Here is a 15,101-nt window from a genome sequence, read left to right on the forward strand (position 1 = left end):
CCTGATACCCAAATCCAAATCCAAATCCTAACACTGTCAATCATCTCCTCTGATAAGGATATGGAAGCAGCTCTAGAAAGAGTCCAGGGAAGTCAGATTGGGTTTTGCGGTTGAATCACAGTTACACCCTTATTCATTAGCTCAGAACAGTCACCTCAATCAGTGGTCCCCAAACTTTTTGGCATCTGAGACCCATTTCATGGAAGACAATTTTTCCATGGACCGGGGTGGGGGCAGGGGATGCTTTCAGGATGATTCCAGCACATTGCATTTATTGTGCACTTTATTTCTATTATTACATTGTAATATATAATGAAATAATTATACAACTCACCATCACGTAGAATCAGTGGGAACCCTGAGCTGCTTTTTCTGCAACTAGACGATCCCATCTGGGGGTGATGGGAGACAGTGACAGATCATCAGGCATTAGATTCTCATAAGGAGCGGGCAGCCTAGATCCCTCGCATGCGCAGTTCACAGGAGGGTTCATTCTCCTATGAGAATCTAATGCCGCCACTGATCTGACAGGGGGCGGAGCTCAGGCAGTAATTTGAGTGATGGAGAGCAGCCGTAAATACAGATGAAGCTTCACTCACTCATCAGATACTCATCCCCTGCTGTGTGGCCCAGTTCCTAAGGGTTGGGGAGAGCACGTCAGAGAGGGTATTGGGGACCCCTAGCCTAAATGGAGCTGGAGGATTGTGATTTTCCTAGAGTTACAAAAAAAGAGAGGTGGGGGGCGGGGGGGTGGATTTAGAAGAAACTATCACCGTCTTCCTCTACACTATGTACCTTCATGGAGGAGGACAGGGGGGAGACCTTTTGTTAGATAATAAAAACAAACCAGGAGCCCAGCTTTGTTTTTTTAACTGGGGCAAAATACACATAACATAAAATTTATAATTTTAACCATTTGCAATTGTATAACTCAGTGGCGTTAAGCACATTCACAATTTTGTACAACCATCACTGACATCCATCTCCATAAGTCTTTCATCATCCCAAACAGAAACTTTGCCCACCAAACACCTCACTCCCTAACCCTCCAGTCCCTGGTAACCACCATTCTACTTTCTGTTTCTATGATTTTGCCTATTCGAATTTTGCCTATTCGAAGTACACCTCATGTAAATAGAATCGCATAATATTTGTCCTTTAGTGTCTGAGTTATTTCACTTAGCATGTCTTCAAAGTTCATGTGATGGCATGTGTCAGAATGTCATTCCTTTTGAAGGCTGAATAAAATTTCATTTTATGTATGCCACATTTTGTGTACTGATTCATCTGTCGATGAACACTTGGGTTGTTCCCACCTTTTGGCCACTGTGAATGCTGCTGCTACGAATGTGGGTGTACAAATCTCTCTGTAAGTCCCTGATGAAGCCCAGCTTTTTAATGATGATGCTACCTATGATGAGGAATAAAGATATGCCACATACTGTCAGCATGCAACAAATGAGCTAATGGTAAATACAGTTACGTTGCAGCTCTTTGTCATCACTAATGAACTGTGAAAACAATAGAAGTAAGAAACCAGTAAGAAGGCCTCAAGAAAACAGAGCTGTGACTATCAGTTGCAGTTTTCCCATGCATGTTATGAAACATGGCCAATCACAGACAGGGCTCAACTCCACTCAAGATAACGAGTTTGAAGTAAACACTTCTGAAAACAGTAATCTAGGATTTTGGCCTCCTGGGGCATGATACTGTAAGAATGTAGCAGAATCTGTGTTTATGAACTCAGCAAAATTATGTCAAAGAGTTACAGGAAAGGTTCCCGATCCAGACCCCAAAAGAGGGTTCTTGGATCTTACACAAGAAAGAATTCAGGGTAAGTCCACAGTTCAAAGCAAAAGCAAGTTTATTAAGAAAGTAAAGGAATAAGAATGGCTACTCCATAGACACAGCAGCCCCGAGAACCGCTGGTTATCCATTTTTATGGTTATTTCTTGATGATATGCTAAACAAGGGGTGGATTATTCATGCCTCCCCTTTTTAGACCATATAGGGTAACTTCCTGACATTGCCACAGCATTTGTAAACTGTCATGGTGCTGGTGGGAGGGTAGCAGTGAGGATGACTAGGGGTCACTCTTGTGACCATTTTAGTTTTGGTGGGTCTTAGCCAGCTTCTTTACTGCAAGCCGTTTTACCAGCAAGGTCTTTATGACCTGTATTTTGTGCCAACATCCTTCTCATCCTGTGACTTAGAATGCCTTAACTGTCTAGGAAGGCAGCCCAGTAGGTTTCAGCCTCATTTTACCCAGCTCCTATTCAAGATGGAGTTGCTCTGGTTCAAACGCCTCTAACAAAACTTTCAAGCTTTCCAGAGAGTTAGTTTTATTGTCATAAGCAATCAATGAAAGCATCATGGTCTTTCTTTTGAGGACACAACAACTAGAAAAAATCCAGAAGAGACAGGCCATAACGACCCCAGCCTGCACAGTATCTGCACGTAACCATCCTGGTCGCACCAGGAGAGGGAAGGTGCAATGACAGCCACTAAGATGGCATCAGCCTCTCCACTGCTAGAGACCTCCTGGGAAGAGCCAGGACAGCCATTACTGTCCTCTTGGGATACAGAGTTGGGGAAAGGAGCTTAAGGCTGCAGAAGGATTTTCATCAGAAAACCCTGAGTCTGCAGTGTCAGAAGGGAAGGAGCGCAAGGGATGTAATGAAATGTGGAACTCCATCTCCATCTCAAATGCCCTTTCTCATTCTTCCAGCTTCAAAGAGTTCACTCAAGGACGCCACACTCTCAAATCACAACCCAGAGGGGCCTGTTTTAAAAAGGTTGATCTTAACCAGTTTAGGCACTTTCAAGTTAACTTGGGTTGAGGAACAAAAAGCTCTAAAAATGGTGTTCTGACCTTTTTCAACGTCTATACAACTTCAAAGAATGAAATGAGGGGAGAAGCTCAAGGGAATTTAGCTCTTACTCAGGAAACAAAATTTAGCTCAATTAAAAAGATCTTAAATGTTAAGGTTGAGAGATTTTAACTTAAATCTGAAGGAGTTTGGTCTAGTTAGATTGCTGAAGTGCATGTAGCTTGAGTTAATTCCCTGAGTCTATAGTCATGCTTAGAGAATTTTTGACTGCACCATCACCCTTTCATCAAAGTGGGCAGAGATGACCCCTCTGGTAGCACCTGATTCTCCAAGGCAGGGGATGGGGCTTTTTACGCTGCAGGCATTAGGCAAGCTGAAGAGGTGTGGTCACTCCCTGTAGGAAAGAACATTCCTGTGGGCGATGCATCAGCTAAGACAGATATCCCAAATTCTCACAGAAGGATCCAATGGGCTGGAATTTCCCTGCTGGCCCCAGTGCTGTCCAACAGAACTTTCTATGATGATGGAAATGTCCGTCTAGCCACACATGGCTATTGAATACTTGAACTGTGGCTAGTTTGAGCAAGGAACTAAAATTTTAATTTTATTTAAATTAAACTTAATTTAAATAGCCACATGTGGCTAGTGGCTCTCTAAGTAAAGTGTGAATATAACTCCTAGCAGAATGTGTTAAAAATATAGACCCTCAGGCCCTATGGCTGGGGATTCTGGTTAAATAGCGGTGGCGCCAGGCATTGCCCTTTATAACAAGCGCTCCAGGTGGTCCTGATGCTGGTGGTCTTGAAGCAATGCTCTAGACTTCAAGGAGGGCAGGAGTCCATGTGTGAGCTCCTGGTAGTGGGGAACACCCACTGCATGGAGACAGACTATAGGAAGGATATGGAATAGGGCCTGGTAGCGATCCTAGAGGCCAGAGGCTCACCCACTAGGCTCCAGCTTAGAATTCAGTGGAGCACTGACATTGCCTTGGGTTGTGACAGCTATTTAGATACCGTCAGGGTCACAGCTGATGCCTCTCCATGTTCTGCCCACTGCCGGCTCCTGATCTCCAGCTCATAGCTGCCAGCCACTGGTCAGCGGCAAACATCCATGAACAGCCCCCTTCAAAAATGCCATGCCCAGTTCTACAAGGGCCCTCCACAGGTCACCTCCAGAGTGAATTCTGTGAAACCCAATATTCAGCCCCTCCCAGACTCTCAGGACCATGCCTACCATGACCCACATCTTTGTGTCTCTGGCCACTGCTCAAAGGGCAAGTTCTTGGTCCTTTTCCAGGGTTCTCTATTCCGATCGAAGGCATCACTGTTCTCCCGGCATCTCAGGTAAGAATTGTATGCCTTCCTTTCCATGATCCCACACATTCCATCATTCATCATGTTCTGTCCATTCTGCCTACTTAACATTTCTTAACTACTTACTCCTTCCCACCAATACTCTCTTGGCTCAAGCCATTATCAGCTCTCCCTGGACAGCAGCAATATGCAGTCCCTTGACCACACCCACTCTACCCTCCCAGCTAGTCTTCACAGGCAGCCAGATGGACTTTAAAAGACTGAATTTTGGTGGAGAGCAGTAGCTCATGCCTTTGGCAGGCCGAGGTAGGCAAATTGCTTGAGGCCAGGAGCTCAAGTCTGGTCTGGGCAACATGGTGAAACCCAGTCTCTACAAAAAATAGAAAAACTAGCTGGATATTGCAGCGCATGCCTGTAGTCCCAGCTACTAGGGAGGCTGAGGTGGGAGGATCACCTGGGCCCAGAGCAGTCAAGGCTGCAGTGAGCTGTGATTCCACAAATGCACTCCAGCCTAGGCAACAGAGTGAGACCCTGTCTCAAACAAATGAAAAGCAGAATCTTATCATGTCATTGTTCTGCCTACAGGCCTTTTCTTCTATGGCGTGCCACTGTATTTAGGAATAAAGTCAAGATCCTTATCAGGACACACAACCCCTGTATGGCCTGGCTTCCTCTCTCTCTCTCCTTCTTGGTCATCAGTACAAAGACCTTCTAGAATCTGAGAAGCTGGACATTTACTTCTGCTCTTCTTTCTCTCTCTACCTCCTGCCCTCCTTGACTGGGCTCTTCCCTCTGTGTGCACAGCTTAAGAGCTGCTTCATTCTACATCTTCCCTCCCCAGACCAGGCATTGGCCCCATACCTTCCCCTCCTGAGCACTGAGCAATGCAGTCATCCAGTTACTGTTTTTGTAATGATCTGCTTAGTGTTGGGCTCCTTGACTAAATTCTAAGAGGACAGGAACTTTATTTTATTCACTACTCTCCCTCCAGGGTCAATTATACTGTCTGGTATTAAACACATATTTGTGAATAAATAACCAGGTGAAGAAGTGAATGAGCAAGTGATTTAACACATCAATAAAGATTAATTAATAAAGATAATTAATATGACAGATGATAATCATTAAAGATGGCAGATTAGGCCAATGTTTTCCAACACGACCTCTGACATCAGAAGAGCTGACAATTGTTGACATGACTTTTATAACTTTTGATCTTGGGAGGCATGAGCAAGCACATTGTCTTAATTAGCTTTAATTATTAATGTTTAGTAAAGATAATTATTAATAAGATATTAATAAAGATTCTGATAAAGATCAGTGAATAGTAGAAGGGAAGCTGAGAGCTGGAAACATGAGACTATAATTTCTGAGGTATGGTTCCATCGACATTTGTTTAGTCACTAATTAGAATCACCAGCCAGTTTAGAACTCCCCATTCCTAAGGGCAGGCTTCAGGGAGGGGGTGTGATGTCCACCTGGTGAGTCACTGCTGGTCCGGGTGCTGCTGGTCTGTGTGCTCCGAGGGAGGGTCCAGGCCATGCGCTGCCTCCAGGGGAGCCCCTCAGGCTATGGTCAGCATTAATAATGTCTTTCATCTGTGAGTGGATCTACAATGGCTTCTACAGTGTGCTCCAGTTTCTAGGACTCTACAAGAAATCTAGTAAACTTGTTCTCTTGGGTTGGGACAATGTGGATGAAACCATTCTTCCTCATATGCTCAAAGATGGCGGATTGGGCCAACAGGCTCCAACACGACCTCTGACATCAGCAGAGCTGACAACTGCTAGCCTGGCTTTTACAACTTTTGATCTTCTGGGGCATGAGCAAACACGTTGGATTTGGAACAGTGATATCCCAGCAATAAATGGGATTGCCTTTCTGGGGTACTGTGCAGATTGTCCTCAGATCCTGGAATCCAAAGTGGAGCTCAATGCTTCAATGACTGATGAAAGAATATCCCATGTGCCAGTCCTTATCTTGATTAGCAAAAATTGGACAGAACAGGCACAATCAGTGAAGAAAAACTCTGTCTGCCATTTGGTCTTTATGGACAGACCACAGGAAAGGGAACTTGTGACCCTGAAGGAGCCAAATGCCTTTTCCAAGGAATCGTTCACATTCAGTGTGTACAACAACAGGGCTATGGCAAGGGCTTCTGCTGGTTTGCCCAGTATATTGACTGATGGTTGGGCAGTGAAAATAAAAGTTTAACTTCTTAAAAAAAAAAAAAAAAGATGGTGGGCGGGGAGGGGGTAAACAGTCTAGGCTTCTTCTGCAAGAGAAGAAGAAAAAAGGAATAGCACTCTACACTCAAAGATTTTAAAAGTCCAATCCCTGGGCATGTCAAGATTGTAAAGGTAAGAACCCTACAGCAGCTGGATCCCAAAGGACCAGCCTGGCGTGTCTGTTCCAGGTCTTGTGAGCATTGAGATGTTTGGCCATCACCAAGAATTGGAGGTAAAGAGTAGGCATAACCTGATTTCCATTAATTTAGAAACTCTGAAACAGAACATAATATAATTCAGTAAAATAATTAAGATTGCTGGATCCACAGAGAAATGTTATTGAGTCATTCAAACCTGATCATCAAAATTAACATGAGCTATAATCTTCCTGCATTGACTGGACACAGATGCTTATTCCATTTTGCAGACAAGGAGGCCAAGGTGGGCAGATCGCTGGAGGCCATGAAGGAAGTGGAGAGAATATCAGTAGCTTGCTGTTGGGAGCAATGCTGCTTTCAAAGCCCGGGCTCCTAACTCCAAATCCTGTGTTCCTTTCTGGAAGGTTTTCTCCTTGAATTGTTTCTCACCCCACCCAAGTGACCTTCGACCTCCTGGGAACTCACTTCTGGCTTGGTCCAGATTGTCGAGACTCCATCATCCACTCATTTGAGGAGTGCTTATCGATGCCTATGATGAGCCACGCTGTCCTACCCCTGAGCGTAAGGATGCCATGGTTGGCGGAAGAGGAAAGGAAAGAAGCATCCAATGGTGGAAATGAGAATAAAGTGGCAGGTGGCTCTCTGATGTCAGGCTTGCAACGGCGAAGGATGCAGGGTTTTGGCTGTGCCCCACCCTGTGTAGCAGAGGACTGACCTCCCCTGTCTAGGACCCACCACATATACCCCCACACGCTCAGGGGGCAGTCACGTTTTTAGCAGCCACATTGCCTCAGGGGCTTGAGTATGCAGGTCTCATTCACAAGAACTACTAATAAATTTCCTTCTGAACTTGCAACGTTTATTTTTTTGTTAACCCAAGCACAGGATTTTACATTTATCCCCATTAAATCTCATCTTGTTAGTTTTGGCCCATTGATCCAAACTGCTGAAATCTTCATAATCCAGATTTTGCCGTGCCAAGCACAGTTATTCCCCCTAGCTCTGCATTGCCAGGAAATGTGATGAGAGCACCTTTTATGTCTTCATCGAGATGGTCCATGAAACTGTGGGCCAGGACAAGGCCATGCACACAGCCCTAAGGCCACCGGCAGCAACCTCAGTCGCCCTCTTCAACATGGGTTGGGTCAAGGGGAACAATGGCTTGATATCCTCTGGATGGTGATTCAGCCAACTAAACCATCTAATGCCATCTCCACACTGGTTACATTTCTCCATTCTGTACCATGATATTCTGAGAGATGATCTAAGATAAATGCCTTTCCAAATATTTATACCCATGTTTAGCCATTTTAAAATGCCCTTTCTGTTATTGTTCTAGAGTGAATACTAATTAAAGTTGCCCTGTAAGAGATGTCTGGAATCATTCTAGGCAAAATAAGTCAGTGCTGAAGTTATTCTATCCCAGAGACACCCCAAACATAAATTCAATGGGCTATGGACTTCCCATGGCAAGTGCCTTCAATCAGTGATGGGAACAGAACTTGAAGGCATGCTGGGATTGAGAGATGTAGGGAACGTGATCTACTGCCATCACTCTTCATTATCCTAAACTGGAAAAGCTGATGCCAAAGCTGGCCAGCCTGTCCAATAAAACATTTTGATCAAAGATACAATTTCACAGAATACCTGTGTAAGGGATGGCCTGAGAGTCCACAGGGATCTAGTAGAAGTATGAAAGTTATCAACCTGGTTTCTACAGGTCCATAGGCAGACAGCAATATTGTGCAAAATGCTTCTCAGGGGCTATACAAATACAGATTTTAAGTGAACAGCATCCAATCTTTTCATAAATTAGGGATGTTAGAAGGTAAATAAAAGAGATTCCCTGAAAAACTATTTAATAAAAATTCAGCCCTGTGCCATGAAGAACCGGTTCACCACAGAAGCATTTTGAGTAGGATTAATTAGATGACTCTCAGCATTAGCTATAGACTTAAGAGACTGGGACCGCTTTAATTTAGGTTGTGATTTCTAAGCAGGTTTTTCAATTACAGTAAACTTCTGGATATTTAAAGACCCAATATTCAATGAGTAGATATTTTTTGCTCTTTAAAAGTCACCAGAGGCCTTCCAGAGGCCTCTCAAAATAACTTTTATCATTTTCTTTTTAGGAATAATAAATATGTTAGCAATCTTCTTTTCAACCATTATCAAGTTTTTACGATAGTTTTTTTCCTTCAAAAGAAAATGTTTTTTCCTAATTTTAAAAGTAATATTTTATTTTTGCGAAACATTAATACAATAAAGAAAGTAAATATCCTCTATAATCTTCCTACTCAGAGATACATGTCATGTGTATAATTTTAAAATAAAAATTGAATACTATGTAAACTATTTTCATTTTTTAGAAAACAAACACTAGCAGGAAACAACTATTATCTAACATGCTACTTACATTGATTATACCATGAATTTTTTATAATAAAAGTCTCATCGTTTTAAATTGTTGTATGGTATCCTGTTTCATAGCTGATTATTGAATCAGTCTCCTATTGACGTACTTTTAGGTAAAACATCTTTAAGCACAGGGCTGACTCTGGGGCTGAAGGTGTTGGAGCGGTATACTAACCAGCTTGCCTTCTGATTGGTCAGCTGTTCATCCTGATTGATCAGGCCTTTTATTGTACTCATTGTTAAACATGTAAATGGCCTCTGCTTATATTTTTATCTCTGGGTTCTTATAGTTTCATTTGTAAAAACTCTCGGACTTGAATCTATTGGGCCAATGGCTCTGCAAATTAAAAATTCTATTATATACTAAATGATTGATTGCCTTTGGTGTCTAACAGCATTACGTGCCAGTAGTGCACAAGCATTTCACTCTACTTGATTTTTTTTGTTTTTAGTATTCATTGCATCAAAGGTATAGTTAATTTGGAATAGGTATGTAACCTTTTGCAAAAAAATTGTTATACTGAAGTATTTTTGGTAATGCATCATTCAAATAGTAATATTGGCATCCTCTTATTATGAAAATGTTACTTTTCATATAATGGAATTTCTAAAATTGGTACAAGTTATACAATTAAAATTATAGCATATCATAGGAACATATGAAACATTTTCTATGTATTTTTGAAAATGCAGTCTGACAGTGAGGTTGCAAAGAGAGAAATAAATTAAAAAGATAGTTTTGTTTTCAACTTTTATAATTTTGAGATTATCTCATGAAAGACTCAGAATTGAAAGAGAGCAAATTAAGTCACCTTTTAAAATGATATTTATACAAATTAGCTACTCTCTAGCAGTCAACGTGTATTATAGCATCTGCAGTAATGGAAGGTACATCATTTTCAGGGGGAACCATGGACAAGGCTATTAAGTCACATTACAAACTCAGAGAACCAGACGGGCTCTAAGAAATTATTTATCTATGGAAATGTGTGTCCATTATGAAGCTAAATGAAGTAGTAGGATATAAAATTGCAGACTGTGATATCAACTAAGAAGACAAAAGAAACAAAGGCTTATTTATAAGAAAAAAAATCCATCTATATAATTCACCAGAATCTTAAACAGGATTGTGTTTGGTGGTAAAAGTACTTTTTAAAAAATGTTAGAGTTATTTGTTCCCTTCCCCCCTATAATGTTCAGTTTTCTTCACTGGGTATGTATATTATTTTCATAGTAAAAACAACTTAAGGTTTTTATGAGGTCGATTTTTGCTTCTCTACCTGCAGTCGTAATGCTCCATAAAACATTCAGGATTAGCCTCCCCTCATGCTGTGCACCACGTTTCTTCCAACAGCCTAACAATGGGAGCAGGTGCAATAAAGAACACTCCTAAATCCAGCTGCCCACCACAACGACCCCGTCGAGAAAATGCATCACCACCAGCAGCCTTAGATGCTTTTGATCTTTCACGGAATGCCTAGCTTCTTCCATTGAGATATTTTCAAAACCATACATAAAAATGTACAAAAATGTGTGCCCCTCAATATTCTTATGTAAAGAAATAGAGTATGAAAATATATACTTTGCTAAGGGAGATGGATCAAAAGCAATATACAGTTTTCTCTTCAGATTCCTGATTATATAATACATGTGTCTGAACCTCTATTTTAAGAGCAAGTCACAAGAAAAGCTAAAAACACCTCATTTCTTGTTTCCAAAGCTTCTGATCTATTTAATGGTGAGCAGTAAGAATGTAAGAAAAAAAACACAAAAGAGGCAGGTTGCAGATCCCAGGGAGCAGGTAGTGTGATTTTTGTATACATTTTTATATATCGCGGCATTAGATACAGAACTTTCGGGCTGGCTGTTGATTGACTGTCTTTCGTCTGTCTTGCTTAAAACACTCAAATCAAAGCACCAACACAAGTAAATGATCTGAGTTGTTTACAGGGAGATGTTGAGTCAGGTTCTGGGACTCCACGTCTCTGACAGAACTCATCCCAGTGAGGGCCTGCGACCTCTACTCTTGTTTCAGAAAAAATCAGCATCCTGCTGATGGGTGAGGAACAGGAACCAGTACTTTTGGAAGAGAGAAACTGCTACTTTGACCAAGCAGGACTTGGAAAATTGACTTCTATCTTTACATACAGATTGCTTATTAGAAGAACTAATAAGCTCTTCTTTTATGGTACTAATGAAATAGAATATTAAGGAGTCCTTTAGATCTGAGGAATCTGTGGGGATAGCCAGGGTGCAAAGAATAAGAAAACGAGTTGTTTGTCTTATGGTTGGAGGCAGACAAAGTTTCTGCTAGTAAGGCATACAAAATTCATAATAGTATCCAAGTGGCCCAGAAAAAGCCATAATGCCATTTTCTGGAAATTTATATAATTTTTCCATAAAAGGACCAATTTTTAAAAATAAGAAGATGACAGAAATAGTCCAAATCACTGGAGATAAGCTTTGAAAGATAAAATAAACTCTTGGTATTTCTCAGGGAGAAGATAATTTCTATCAGTTTGAAGCTGTTTCCCCTAATATAATCCAGGAGTTGTCAAAAGTCAACTAATTATGAAACTCTGTTACTTGAACAGTACAGGGATGCTTAAATTAAATCTTTGAACAACCAGGCACTGAAAAAATAAAACATCAGAACCATGAAAAAATAGTGTTGAGTTATAAAATTCCTTAATAGAGTGATAAAATTCTTTATTTTTCCATTAGATAATTTTTTAAAGTTAATTCTCACCTCAAATCCAAATTTGGATTACAAATCCATGCATTTCGTTCTTTGTTTCTAAACCCCAACATAAATCACAGAGCACTTTTCCGTCCATGGTGTCTTAACTTTCTCCTATCATGCAATAAACAAGAATTAACTTACTCATTTCTTTCCAGATTTATGATCAGTTCTTTGCTTTCCCGTTGTAGTCGAATATTCAGCACTTCTGGATGATTCTGAAAGATAAACAACAAAAGTCAGTTGAAAAACGCTTGGCTTTGATTTGCAAATAGCTGAATAAGACCCACAGGCGTAGTCAATTGAGGGAATAAACGATGCGGTCAACCTAAGAAAGAGCCAAATGCCATCACAATGCAGTGTATAAATGAAGGTTTCTTAGCAGCTTAAAAAGAGCAGTGAAGGCCAGGCACCAGAGGATTGCTTGAGTCCAGGACTTTGAGACCAGCCTAGGTGGGCAACACAGTGAGACCCTATCTCTACAAAAAGTAAAAATAAAAAAAATCAGAATATTAGCCAGGGGTGGTAGTTTGTGCCTGTGGTCCTAGCTACTTGGGTGGCTGAGGCGAGAGATCACTTGAGCCCAGGGGTTCGAGGCTGCAGTGAGCTATGGTCACGCCACTGCACTCCAGCCTGGGTGGCAGAGTGAGACTCTGTCTCAAAAAAAAAGAAAACAAGCCTGTAATCCCAGCACTTTGGGAGGCCGAGGGGTGGGGGTGGGGGGGTGGATCACCTGAGGTCAGAAGTTCAAGACCAGCCTGGCCAATATGGTGAAACCCCATCTCTATTAAAAATACAAAAAATTAGCCTGGTGTGGTGGCACACCCCTGTAATCCCAGCTACTCAGGAGGCTGAAGCAGGAGAATCGCTTGAACCCGGGAGGCCGAGGCTGTAGTGAGCCAAGATTGCACCATTGCACTCCAGCCTGGGCAACAAGAGCGAAACTTCGTCTCAAAAAAAAAAAAAAAAAGAAGAAGACAAGAGTGGAGGGAGAGTTGGGTTATCCCACAGAACAGGCACCACAAACTCAAGGAGACCTCATTCTTCCTGGTCAGCATTGCATGAGTGCAGAAAGTGGAGACTCAGTCTTGCTGAGACATGATCACCACCACACTCAATTAGTGCTTCCTTCAGTTATGTTGACTTCGTCTGCCTTTGCTTTGTCAGTTATTTCGGTACTAGGCTTGTAAGAAAGCATGAGAATGAGAAGTTCATACATACTTTTCTAATATTTCGTATTTGAAAGTCAGTCTTATAACTCCAGAGCTCAAAAGATCTTTTCACAATATATATGTTTCAGCTATACCATGACTTAACTAACCACATGCCACTACACTTTAAGATGAAATGGATTGTGGGTTCCAAATGTCCAATATGAAAATAATTAGTTAAAGTAAAACAGAATTTAAAGAAAACCCATAACAACTGAAGGTCACATGAGTTTTGGGAAAAAAAATGAGTTAAGGCAAAACATGCCTTAACTAAGGCCATATAACTGGGGTAGAGTCACAAAGGCTGAAACATTATTTGCTTTATTTTTAGGGCAGCCCTTTGCATATCTTCTTGTAGTCTTTCTGTGTCTCTCATGGTAGCCATTAGCCGCATATGGCTATTTAAGTTAATTAAAATGAAATGAAATTTAAAAATTAGTTCACCAGTCATACTGGACACATTGCCAGACTCAATAACTTGGTGTGACAGGTGGCTACCACTGTGGGACAGCACAGATATAGAGCATTTCTATCATCATGGAATGTTCTATTGGACAGCTCTGAGTCAGTGATAAAGACCTACAACTTACATCATCCAATTGCCACCTGAGAATTAGATTATTTTAAATATCAGGGCCTTCAGGAGATAAAATTAGGTACAAACTCAAGGGTTTTTTTCTTATGAGCTTCAAGGAGGTTCTTTCTCAATTTTCATTGATGGATGATATTATTTTAAATAGTTATTTAAACTTGAGAGTTAAATTGGTGAATTTCCAGATATATGAAATTCTTATGTATCTTTTCTGGGTTTACACAGGCCTTGTTTTTGATGGATTTACTCTAGCAAAAGAGTACAAAAACATACCAAATTTATATATTTTGATACTGTCTGGTGTTTATAAGAACTGTATGCATTTCTGAGTGTTACTCGACTTTGAAAATTAATCTATTGGATCCTACATGCCAAGAAACATGCACCATTTCTTTGTAGTGTAGTGTGTCAAAGTGTTCTTATGCCCTTACGGGTATTTGCTTTCGAGTCCATCACAGGGACTCTTTCATATTTGCCTATACTTGCTGACACCCGGGCTGAACTACAAACACTTCCATAATGTCCTCTTCAGGGTTTGCAATATGTACCCATTAATTATATGTGTGAAGAACAAGATTATTAATTATATTTACAATAAAATATTAGAACAAAATATGTCTCAATATTCTGTCAAAATGTGCCCAAACACACCATATGTATGTATACATGTGTGTGTATAACTACATGTTTCATATGTATGTATATATAAGTAACTTAGTTACTTTAGTTACAAATTGTGTTTGCCTAAGATATCAATGCACAGATCACATACCTTAAATGGAAATCCTGACAATTTTATATGTGAATAAAAATATATTATTTGCAATATCCCTTTTCCCCCAAAGAATTGAGGTAGTTTAAGCATTAACATTTGTAGTAATTCCACATAAAGTACTAGAAGTGTTAGGAGAGTCCAATGTCAACATCTTGCAGAAGAACATATTTTCCTTCAGGGAAGATCTTTATGTACATTAGTTGAGGTATGACTAGTAAAGGAGAAATCAATAGAGAGGGAGAACAGACAGCTACTTTAATTGAAGACCACTAATTGCCTTAGACTTCTTAAAAGCATGTATTCATTCCATTTTCTTTTGATTGTTACCCATTGGAGATGATGAAGTAGTATCGGTAAAATACGGCATTCCTTTTCTTAAAAATGATATATTGATTACCCTAATGGAACTGTGTCTTTTATTGAATGCTTAAAGAACTGTACCTGCTGAATAAATCAATTAAATGCTAATCAATGGGCCAGAAATGTTTTGGCAGTAATTGCTGCTCTATTATTTTAATTGGGAAAGTACATCCAAGAGTATATAAAATGTATAAGTACAATTTGAAAAACAACGATTAAAATAAACACCAGGGCACCTACTACCCAGCTGAAAAAGCAGACTATTTCTATAATCTTAGAAGCCCCCGTATTAGTTTGGTGGGGCTGTCATAACACACACCAGAGACTGTGTGGCTTAAACAACAGAAATTTATCTTATAGCTTTGGAGCTAGATGTCCAAGATGAAGGCATTGGCAGGTTTGGTTTCTTCTGAGGCCGCTTTCCTTGGCTTTGAGACAGTTGCCTTCTTACTGTGTCCACAGATGGCCTTTTGTATGT

The 15,101-nt window shown here is 40.6% G+C and overlaps 1 protein-coding gene and 1 pseudogene across 3 annotated transcripts in view; one reads left to right on the top strand and one right to left on the bottom strand.

Annotated features, from left to right (window-relative positions):
• The window catches only part of ADAM12 (ADAM metallopeptidase domain 12), a 375,334-nt gene that overhangs the window by 253,729 nt on the left and 106,504 nt on the right, over positions 1-15,101 (bottom strand). For all 3 annotated transcript variants that reach the window (XM_034931678.3, XM_034931680.3, XM_034931679.3), the window contains exon 3: positions 11,830-11,903. In XM_034931678.3, coding sequence (XP_034787569.2) covers positions 11,830-11,903 — 74 coding nt within the window. The remainder of the gene's footprint in view (positions 1-11,829; positions 11,904-15,101) is intronic.
• Positions 5,732-7,186, top strand: LOC106635212 (GTP-binding protein SAR1a-like; annotated as a pseudogene).

This window comes from Pan paniscus, chromosome 8, assembly GCF_029289425.2.
Source record: "Pan paniscus chromosome 8, NHGRI_mPanPan1-v2.0_pri, whole genome shotgun sequence".
NCBI lineage: Eukaryota > Metazoa > Chordata > Mammalia > Primates > Hominidae > Pan > Pan paniscus.